This window comes from Canis lupus, chromosome 5 (assembly GCF_011100685.1).
Source record: "Canis lupus familiaris isolate Mischka breed German Shepherd chromosome 5, alternate assembly UU_Cfam_GSD_1.0, whole genome shotgun sequence".
NCBI classification, from domain to species: domain Eukaryota; kingdom Metazoa; phylum Chordata; class Mammalia; order Carnivora; family Canidae; genus Canis; species Canis lupus.
Window position 1 is genome coordinate 45044075 of NC_049226.1, and position 12249 is coordinate 45056323.

The 12249-nt window shown below is 34.9% G+C and overlaps 1 protein-coding gene across 1 annotated transcript in view; it reads right to left on the reverse strand.

The window, feature by feature from the left end:
* The window catches only part of LEPR (leptin receptor), a 64926-nt gene that overhangs the window by 14312 nt on the left and 38365 nt on the right, over positions 1-12249 (reverse strand). Inside the window, 8 exon segments of the mRNA NM_001024634.1 lie at positions 665-770; positions 2571-2666; positions 4506-4688; positions 6026-6242; positions 7450-7532; positions 7835-7994; positions 9019-9167; positions 11537-11736. Of these exon segments, the coding sequence (NP_001019805.1) occupies positions 665-770; positions 2571-2666; positions 4506-4688; positions 6026-6242; positions 7450-7532; positions 7835-7994; positions 9019-9167; positions 11537-11736 (1194 nt within the window).

The window sequence follows — 12249 nt, forward strand, 5'->3', positions numbered from 1 at the left end:
GGGGGGGGGGGCATCAAGAGTTTCAGAAACAATTCTACTTGATATAGCCCCATCAGTCCACTTGACTAAAAGGTATATTCAGATTCTAAAATCTCCCATCCTTCTTTTTTTTTGCTATTAGACAAAAGTTTCTGCAGAGATTTAACACGTGTGAAATAATTTCATAGGTCTAAGTCTTTTGGCACGTGGTGATATGGCACCCTGCAACCAGAAGAAACTCAAGGCCATTTGCCAAACCAGACAGGCTGGGGAACCACATACTGCTGATTTTTAAAAACTGGAGTGCTTCCTAATCATAAATGAACTGACCACTTCAGCTAATCTTCACCGCTCAAAGTCCTTAACCCAAATAGTACAGATCTAAAAGCCATTTTTGCCATCTCTGAGAACACAGTGCCTAGGATTTCCTGTTATAAGCTTACTATTTCCTGAATGTATTTACATTTAAAAAATGAATTTCTTCCATGACGTTTGTGTTGTGCCAGCAAAACAGAATGTGGTTTCCTGAAAACAGGTCTTTTCTTTTTAGGCCATCTTAATTGTATACTGAATAACACATAAATGTATTTAGGATACTTTAATGTTTCTGATTTGGGTTTTAAATCAAGGTTTAAATATGCTCAAGGGCTTTTGTCATAAAGATTCATTACACCAAGTACAATACCTTTGGTGTGATATTAACAACGTTCCAAGCAGTAAGATTGAAGAGGAAATAATTATCAGCAAAATTACATATAGACCTGCATCATTCTGGTGTTTTTCAATATCATCTGAAAAAGAAATACAATTCACATGATTCAGAAGCTTGAGGGAATAATAACATCTTTTTGTATCAAAAATTACAGCAGACTTTTTCTGATTTCACTATAAGTCTGTATTACCTTTAAAGATATAAAAATAAGAAAAGATAAAAGTATAGTTATGATCACATTAATGAAATCATTATTTTATGCAGAATTATGCTTACTGTAAGTTAGCAAAACATTTTTTAAAAGTATTTTTTGCTAAATAAATAAATAAATAAATAAATAAATAAATAAATAAATTTTTGCTGATTCCATGTGATCAGTTTAGGTTATATGAGTCAAAGTGCCAATTAAAGTTGTTCTGATGACTCTGTCTCAGAATCTGCTTCTAGAGAAGCCAACCTTCAACACCTGCCAATCTCTACCTTGTTTGCTCCACATACATTGATCTTGCTTTTCTTGAGCCACCATGCATGCTCACTCTTCAGAACCTTTGCACTTGCTATATCCCTTTGCCTAAAATGCTATTCTCTTTTGGTACTTACATGGCTTGACTTAAATGTCACCTGCACAGAGAAAAAGACCAATTCTGGCCATCCTAAGTAAAGCATCACATTTTATCATTATTTAAAAAATATTTTATTCATTTATTCATGAGAGACACACAGACAGAGGCAGAGACATAGGCTGAGGGAAAAACCTTCAGGGAGCCTGATGGGGGCCTTGATCCCAAGACACCTGGATCATGACCTGAGCCAAAGGCAGATGCTCAACCACTGAGCTACCCAAGTGCCCCTAAAGAATCACATTTTAACTCTATCCTTTCATCTTACCTTTATTTTACTTCATGGCACTTATTTTTTATTATTATTAAATTAGTCCTTTTATTAATTATTACCAATTGCCACTCTTATGTTATTTATTTTTCATTGATTTTGGGGTTTTTTTGAGCCCAAGTAATTTTTTAAAGTTTTTATTTAAATTCTAGTTAGTTACCATGTAGTGTAATATTGGTTTGAGGAATAGAATTTAGTGATTCATCACATAACATACAACACCCAGTGCTCATCACAACAAGCATGGCACTTCTTCCACTCTGCCATTATATTATACATGATTTATTTACTCTCACTCACATTCGAGCACTAGGTGTTAAGTTCCATAAGGACAAAGACTGATATTTACTATTCAAGTCCCAGTTGTGTCCAGCCCGTATGTGTCAAATAATAAATGAATGAATGTTTATAATTATTTGAATTCTAAAACCAGGCAAAATATTTCTCTCTTGAAACTTCATTATTAGTTTGCTTGGATTTGAAGATAATTTATGCAATAATCGCAAAATCAAAATGTTGATATTCTATTAAGATGAATCAGGAATTTAAGGGGCACAGTGAATTTACTTCTATAACTATTTTTCCAGTTTTATTTTTAGAGGAAAAATGTTTCCTTTAAAAGACTGATTAAAATTTAAAGGCTCCTAAGTATGTACCCCAAAACATATTGTTTGGAGTAGATGCATTTATATCCACAGAAAATTACTATTTTTCTAATTAGTCTTTCTGATATGTTTTATTATACTACTGTACATTTTCCTTTATTTTGTTTCCATTAATTTTTTACCCAATTTGAGACTGAAAATTTTAATTTTCAGTACTAACACCAAGGAACCCCATACCCTTACTGTCACTCCTTAGCACATCTATTTAAGACTCTGGACTCATCCATGACTCCATTGAAAAGAAAATAAGATGGTAATATAACTGCTAATTGAGTGAGAAACTACACATCTGTGTAAAAAGAAACCAAAAGGAAAATTCTTACCTTGGGTAAAACTATTAATTGTCTTCGGTTTCCCTACTCCTTCCATAAATACTGGGTAAAGACTGAACTGATACTTCTCAATGGGGATAAAATGATCTGAGGAGAAAAATATATTAAAGGGTCATTCCTATTGAATTAATATTAACATGTGAAACATATATAAAAAAAATTTTAGGTGACTCTCCTATCTTTCCAAACATAGAAATAAGTTATTTATGGATTGAAACTGATGATGAAGAGAGTTTCAAAAACAACCTAAGCAATCCAAATTCTCCAACTAATAACAATAATTTTCAAATAATTTTTGAAAATATTACCCAGAGACAGGATATTCCAATTATCAAAGGCATGATCCAATGATACCCAGTTTGATCAAGCTCACAGTGTATGTTACATCCACTTTCCCTTTCCAGGACAATATGCCCTACCTTCCTTCCCATATCCCCAAAGCTAGCAATATTCCCCTTTCATAAGCATTTAGCTTACTTATTTTCCCCCATTCAAGGCAGCTAAGAGACTGAGTCTTATGAAATACAAAGAAGTGGAGGTGGGGGCCAGGAGTCCCCTTGCTTATCCAGGAGTCCCCCTGTCAGGGGGACAACCATCTGTATAGCAAAGTTCGAAACGAATCAATCAGTGATGTATCATTTTTACAAATGTTAATAATATATAAATATTCCACGAGGGATAAATCTCTTTGAAGCCTAAATTATTTATTTCCATGGTTTAAAAAAAAGCACAGAGACTAACCGTCTGGACAACAGTAGTAATGAACTGAATCTAGTTCTCTAACAATCATTTCTATTTGCCCTGATGCTAAATTCTAGGGTCTTTGGAATGAAATAGAAGTAAAAGTCTCTGGAGTGATATTGTATAATAGGGTCATAGTAATCGTTAGGTGCCCTACTAAAATCTTACTCAGACTTGGAGATACTGTATTGTGCACGTTTACTTCATATTTTAATCACTTCCTGGGGCAACCAGTCTACTTTGGGGAGTTTATGCTGCCTACATCACTAAGTCCTAAATTTGTATACCTTTAGCCTGGCATTCCCACTCACTGTTATTGGCAATTATAAGTTGGTACACAGATTTGGGAAAACAATTTAGTGGTAGATATCAAAAGCCATTAAAAAATAGCCTAGAAAAAAAAGTAAAGCTGGAAGCAACAAAAATGTTCTCAAATAAAAGGTTTAAATAGACTTAGGAATAAAATGCTATATGATCATTAAAAATAATGGTTAAAAGGATTGGGGAGAAAATAGAAATATGTTTGTGGTATATCAAATGAACAAATTAGAAGAAAAGTGATAGATGATATGATTACAACTGTGTAAAATATTTTAAAAGGATCAAATGAGGGCAGCCCACGTGGCTTAGTGGTTTAGCACAGCCTTCAACTCAGGGCATGATCCTGGAGACCTGGGATCGAGTTCCATGTCGGGCTCCCTGCATGGAGCCTGCTTCTCCCTCTGCCTGTGTCTCTGCCTCTCTCTCTCTCTCTCTCTCTGTGTGTGTGTCTCATGATAAATAAATATAATTTTTTTTAAAAAAGGATCAAATGAAACAGAATTGAATGTTTATTATAAAGTGATAGGGGCAGCCCCGGTGGCACAGAGGTTTAGCGCCGCCTGCAGCCCAGGGTGTGATCCTGGAGATCCGGGATCGAGTCCCACATCAGGCTCCCTGCATGGAGTCTGCTTCTCTCTCTGCCTGTGTCTCTGCCTCTCTCTCTCTCTCTGTGTGTGTTTCTAATAAATAAATAAATAAATAAATAAATAAATCTTTTTTTAAAAAAGTGATAGAATTATATGTGGTAAGATGGTACTATCATCTATATTTTTGAAGTTTTCATTAACTGGCTATCTTACTTAAATTAATAATCACGCTCATGCTAATCCATAAGAGAAACTTATTAAAGCACAGCAAACTTACCGTGGATATAATACTTTTTCACAGATGGAGGGATCCTAAGCCATTTGATTTCACTGTCTTCATTAAGAATTTTCCACTCAGTAATAAAATACGTCAGATAGTAGTCACTGGGTGTTAGCGTCCAGGAAAGAAGCACACAAGTGCTGTTTAAAGGATATGCACTGAGTGACTGCACAGTATTTACTGAGGGGAAAAGAAGGAAATTTGTTTTTAAATTCAAAATTAATTTTAAAAAATCTAATACATTTGAGGCGCATATATCTATTGGAGAAAGGGTAAAGGAAGAGAAGGCTAAGATCTACATCAGTAAATACAATGCAATTATTTTTATACTACAGAGTCACATATGCAGAAAGATGTGGGAACATATGCCATGGAGGAAAAACCAAAATGGGATTTTTTTGGATAGAGGCAAGAAAGTTGCTCTCCACTGGAATACTGCACAAGCCTATTCACCCTCTACTTCCTTCCAAACTCTTCTTTCCTGCTAAGAGAGTTGAGCTTTCAAACAAATCTGATTATTTAACACCCTCCACAGAGTCCCATGTAAAAGCCTCCACTGGATCTCCACATGTGAGGATAAACTGCCTATCATGTCTGGGCCAAGCCTCAGGCTACCTCCCAGCCTTTCGGGATTTTCTGCTGGTTTCTGAATGGTTTCTGAATGCTGAGACTGTTACACTTTTTCTCACATTGGAATTCCCACCACCTAACACAGTGCAGCAGTCAATAAATATTTCTAAAACATACTAGTTGAAAATATTTTAAATGTAAAACATTGCACAAGTGCTATGGAACTTACAAGAAGCTTATGACATATGTACAAAAGTAATCATAATGTAAGGCAAGATATAAAATACCTTAAGAAAGGTAGGAAGCACCTTGATTTAGGACATATCTCATTAAAGCAATAAGCAAAGACTTCATGGAAGAGATTAGTAGAGGTACAGAAGATTTGAATTTTTCATTACAAAATTACACTCTGAATATGTAATCCAGATTAGAAACTCCTACTAAAGGTAGTTCTCAATTCTCTAGTTAATCAAATATAACAAAATTAATGAAAGAAGGTTCACCACTCTTATTAAATGAAGTACAGGTTAATTTTCAAGTCTGAGCAATTACTTATATCCATATAATATATAATACTATTACATATATGTAATAAATATAACCCACACATGTCCATGTACTTATTTATACATATATATACACACAGAGAGAGACAAGGGAAGAGATTGATTTACATACATTTTCCATTGATCTAAAAGGTTTAAGTATCAGATTTGCTAGAATATTCTTATTTATCATAATACTATTTCAACATGGTTCTATCACATGAAGACTCAAGGACCATATTACATCATCAGAGTACAATCTGCATTGCTATTTTTCAGAAAAGAAGAGTCTCTCAGATTCAGAGAATTGCAGGTTTCTTGGAGATCATTTAGAATGGGAGGATTATGTAAAGATTAAATACTAAAAGGGGCATAGGTTTACTACCCTGCATCCTTTCTTACCTTTGCTCATAGGCCATGAGAATGTTAAATTAAAATTCACAGAAGAAGCACCAATTGAATTGACAGCCAGAACTGTAACAGAATGTGCTTGCTCTGTCCACAGGAAAGTGAATTTAGTGTGATTTCCGACATCTTCTGACCATGTTCCATTGCGGGAAGTATGATGTTTTACCACATATTTTCTCACACTGCACAATGAGTCATTTTTCATCAGAGGCTGTAGTAAACATAAAAATTGATTAGTTTAAGGGCTCCAGTGCTTTTTATACCAACCAAGCTCATGAATTCTTCTTATACATTCCCCACTGGGAGGCAGGGTCAGACCAGGACAAGCCCTGTCTAGTTCAAGGCTGAGGGATGGGATGGTGAGGTAGGATAGGATCCCTCTCTGACCACTGATGCAATAAAGGCATCTGGGTGGGTATGGAACACAGGAGATTTATTTTCTTCCTTTTATTTTTTTCCCTTAAGTCTCAGAGAATAAATCATTTAAAGATAATTAAGTATGGATACAATTAGGACACTTTCATGCCAAGAAGTTTCACACTAATTTTAGAGAAAAGAGAGAACAACAAGGAGTCAAGAGTTTCCTCATCGAAAAAGCAAACAAGGAATAACACTCTAGTTCTATAAACAAGAAAGAGCTGAAAAGATGTTCATCATCATTTATGTTAATCCCAGTAAGATTTATCATTTGTTTTCTTCTAATCTGTTGCTAATTCAAGTTGCAGAAGCTATCAGAATTGTGTATATTGATCGCACCCCAGAATTTCTGTCCCATAGTTTAAAAAAATCATACCAGATCACTGATGATTCCAGTTTAAAATATATGCCTAGTCCAATTCTGCTCTTCCAATCTACAGAGTATTAACAATATGCCCCACTTGCCACATTACCATCACCTGTTTCAAATAAGATTAAGGGCTTTCAGTCCCTTATAAACCTACAGAAAATGACTCTCTACAATAAACTGGAACAGTGCCTCTCAATATATTTTTTTGTCACCAAGAATCTTCTAAGTCAAAAATAATAACAACAACAAAAAAAATACAAACACATATACGTGTATCCCTGCAGGGTGTGGAACAATCTGGGTAGGTGAGGAGTAAGATTTGAGTAAGCATAATCCAGTCCAGCCCTATATCAGGAAACTGAGGCTGAAGAGTCTAAGTGACTTTTACAAAATAATGCTGACTGAGCTCTAATATGTTCAGCTGAGAACAGAATGAAGTTCCCTCCCTCTGTGCCTGGGCCCTCTCCTCATAGCTCTCTGCAATCATATCTCACAACGAAAACAAAATGTGGGGCTGCAGAGCCTAAAAATGACAGGATTCCGAACAACAAAGTAAATCTTTTATGAGTATAAAAATTAAATTTTTTTTTATAAAAATTAAATTTAAGAATAATATAAAAAGTAGGAATACCTTCCAAAGTAAAGTAACATTTCTCTCTTTTCGGGAGGTATCTTCATCAATCATTCTCCAAAATTCAGGTCCTCTGGTAGGAACTGCAAAACAACAAGCAGCCTAGGTTGTATACATGTTTTCGGAAGGAACCTTTTTTAGTCATATTTGAAACACACCCTTGTGCATTTTTTTTTAATTTTTATTTATTTATGATAGTCACAGAGAGAGGGGCAGAGACATAGGCAGAGGGAGAAGCAGGCTCTATGCAGGGAGCCCGACGTGGGATTCGATCCCGGGTCTCCAGGATCGCGCCCTGGGCCAAAGGCAGGCGCCAAACCGCTGCGCCACCCAGGGATCCCACCCTTGTGCATTTTTAAGACACATTTACAGAATCTCTACAGACCTTTTATATCCATGATGACTGTGTAGGCTGGACTACTCCAATTACTCCAATATCCCAGCCCATCCAGCCTCTTACAGCGCACCTGAACAGCATAGACTGCACACAGCTCTGGCACCGGGACACTGGCAGATTTCGATTTTGCATCATACACCTCATACATCTGTAAAGTAAGGCCAAACATTAGACTAATCATTACTATCACCTACGTAGCTAACAGGTCCTGAACTGCATTCTACGTACAACCTTAATACTATGCCAAAACTCAGAAAGAACTGATTTTGTGTTTTCTGGCTTGAGAGATATTTGTAGTAGGCTTGGATTATGAGTTTCTTCAAGTTAAGGATTGTCTTAGTCATCTTGTTTCCTTTTCAGGACAAGATCTGGACTGGCCTACAGGCAGCCTCACTCTCCAGTCACTCTTAACTCTGCTACTAATCTCTGTCCACTAATCCTCTAGCCACAAAAACTCACAGTAATTTTAACCTAGTGGTTACATAGTGGTATCTCTGATATTTAGTCTCCTCAATAAGCTGGTAAGCTGTCACATTCCTTTCAGCTAAAATCTTTATTACCTAATGACATAGTTAGGATTCCTGATATTTCTGGATCTTCACAGACTGCCATCTAAAAACTGATGTGGCCAGTCATCATAGCACGCTTACCACTATAGACGTGATTTGGGTTGTTTGATTAAAGCAGCTTCTTCCAAAAAAGTATCTCATTGAACATGCATGTACTAAAGAATATTATTAGATGTTAAAGGAAAAAGGGTTCCTTAGTAAAATGAAATTGTGAAACACAGGATGAAACAAAAGTCACAAATAAATTCACAAATGCTTCTTTAATGCAGGACCTCTCTGAACCTTTAATATGTAACATAATGTGATTCTGTACTAGGAACACTTAGGGATGCCGGGTTTCCTAAGTTGATTCAGCCATGCAATCTTTTGTCAAGGAATACTTTATGGGATCACACTCACTTTGGGAAATGATGGATTGCAGGAAATGTCATTCCTTAGAAGAGTTAGACCCTAAAGCAATCTATTTAACAAAAATGGTTACAGAATACAGGAAGATGTACTTTTATGTCAATAAAATAAATCTTATGCAATACAGTTATTAAAATAGTTGTAAGAAATAACATTTAGTGAGGCAAGCTGAAGACATTTCTAGGTAAAAGGTACCTTCCACTGTACTTCTTTTCCATTTAAGCCGTAGCGAATCTGGAACTTAAGATTATTCTCTGGAAAGACTGGCTTTTCCCAAGATATTTTCAATAATCCAATTTTTACAGTAATTTCTGCTTTCACACTGGATGGAGGCAGCGGTTTCACTAGAAATTTTAAAAATAGTATAATGTAACAGAAATTTAAACAGTGACAATATCTTTAAAATGTCACTATGATGTTAGAACTTTGATACTCAACATTTATTTATTTACTTACTTACTTTTTAAAAGATTTTATTTTATTTATTTGACAAAGAGAGTGTGTGCACACAAGCAGGGGGAGTGGCAGGTAGAGAGAGAGGGAGAAGCAGGACCCTGGGATCACAACCTGAGCTGAAGGCAGATGCTTAACCAACTGAGCCACTCAGGTACCCTTATACTCAGTATTTGTAAAGCAATATCTCTTTCTCAAAGCTTTCTCATTCATTATCTCACTTGATCTCCTATAATTTTATGTGACACATAAAAAAGGATTATCTCTATTTTGCAAATAGATTGATAAAAAAAATCAATACATTGACCATGTCACTCTGCAAGTAACAGAAACTGAGCCATTAGTTCTGCATGCAAAAGATTCCATACTGAACATCTAAGTATCGATAGCATACTCTGTTCTACATAGAGCTTTAATAAAAGGAAAAATATAACACACATTGCATTCATTTCCACATGTGCGAATTTCAAACAGTTCTATTATTAAGTATTTCTAGGCCATGGTCGAGATAGTCTTATAGAGTAAAGCCCTGGTTCTCTATCATCTAAGGAAAAGAGGCTTTTGAAGGACAGAGATAGAGGCAAAGATGATCAGAAGGGCAAGAGCTTTCAAAAAAAATTAAAAAGTAAAAGACAATAAGCAAACTCAAAAAAAAAAAAATAAGCAAACTCAACGTATTTGGGAACTAAATGTCCCAAAGTCCCAGAGTACACTAGTGTGAACTCTGAAGCTCTGGACTTCATCAATAATACCTTAGACTGTTGATAACCAAAACCCCTAAACTTTCTCATTACTATAAGAGTTCTCATACTTATTCAATTCTTCACATATGAAGAAGACATTCTTCACCAACAGTAAGATGACACGCATTTTGTCTCCTGGAAAGATAATTTCTCCTCAGAAAAACTATGTATGTTTGAGAGACACTAAGATTGTACTCAACTGAATCATACAGATGTCATATGGATATAATCCATGAATATCTAGTTTATGGAAAGGATGCTTAAAGTACAAGAGTTTGCATGATCCCCACAACACACACACTGGGAAGGTAGGAGGAGCTTTTCACGTTTTATGGGTGATAAAATAGTCACAGAGCACTTACATACATGTCTAGCCCCTGTTCACAAAGTAGTAACAGATTGAGCTGGCATTTGAATCTCCACATTGTTTTCTAGTACTAAGTAGTTAATAGAATCGAACTCCTTATTGTAGTACTGAAAAGAATAACATTGAAGGTTTGGATAGCAGATAGAACTGAATCCATGTTGCATTTGTCACATCTTACATGTGAGATTACATCTGTGCATATTTGTGGAGTAGAGAGTAGTAGAAGGGTTTTCTGCTGTCCCAAGATGTTCAGTTCCAGAGAAGTATTGCTTACACTAAAATCACTTTAAATGTAATCAAACTAAATAGCATGGGGGGGGGGGGGAGCGATGTGGAAAATCAATTAATTGGGACTCTATAGTGATTTTTAAAACCGTAACAATTATGATTTTAGGCTATATTTAACAAAATATAAGTTTTAATTCAGATGTATACTAACTATTTGAAAATATAATGAATCAAATATTGATTTCTGGCTTAATTTCTCAACAAAACAGTATATAGCACCAAAAGATATTCTTTTACCTCTGTTGTATAATCATAAATGGGTCATTTCTCAAAGATTTCTCAGCAATATTGGAAGAATATATTATTTACTTCAAGAGCTCTTAACTTTGAAATTAACATATCTTTTTAAAAGAGTAAAGTATCATGATGGATATCATCATCCTTGATCTATTTTCTCTTCTTCAGACTTTAGTTATTTTGAATCCTTCTGCATCCTACATAACCTCACAAATTAAACCCTTGGGTTTACTACTCAGATTACAAAATCCATCACAATACCCAAATTAAATTTTTAAATTGAAAACACCAAATGTTTTCACAAGTATATTAAGAGAAAAACAAAGCACTGCATTACTTAGAATAATATTACTGCTAAATTTTATTCCTAATGATCAATATAACTCACCAGATTATATGCTGAAAATATTCCTATGGCAATAATATTGTGCTATATGTAACTTAAAATAAAATAAAAATGACATAACTTTGTAAGATTGCTTGTCTTCTCAATTCCACTGTAAACATGAAAAAAATGTTTAAATATTGTGTAATCAAAAAATGGTAAAACACAACAGTTTCCATGAGTTAACTTGAATCCAAATCTGCTAGTAAAAATGAAGACACACAACACAGTTTGACATACCCACGGAATCAGGAACCACACACGTTGGTGAAGAGTCAAGTGAACCCAAAGAGTGATTGATTTTAATCCACATTGTATAGCCGGATAATAGAAAGATTGGCTGAAATATGCATTCATAAAAACCATCCCTCCGCAAATGGCAATCTTTGGGTTCAGATATGGGATGAATAGATGGAACATCAGAACAGTAAAGGCTGCTCCTTAAAAGATATGAGAACAGTCAGTTAATATACAACATTGATGAAAGCAGTAAGATATTTGAGAATACCATAGTGTCTGTTCCATCTAAAATAAATGTTCTTATTGGAAAGGCATTTTTGGATTCCCAGCTATATCACAATTTTATATCTGTCCCTAAAAATAGACAATAAACCTTTAAATATTTTATTGTACTAAGTGGAAATGCAAATAAAATAAATGGCATTGCTCTAACAAGGAGATAAGGATCCAATTAGAGGTAGATCCTACAACACTTTGAAAGTTAAGCTAACATTATGCATAAGTGATGCCATTTTAAATGTATAGATCACAAGTATTACTGGGAACATTACCAATTGGTGTCCCCTTTGTTGGGAAAAAAGATAAATCCCTTACTCTTTAAATAGGAATTAAATTCCACCACAAATTGAAGACATAATTGATAGTAAAATATAGATTAATTGATAATGTCCTAATATTTTCTAGTTCAAAGCAATATGATGAAAATAATACCA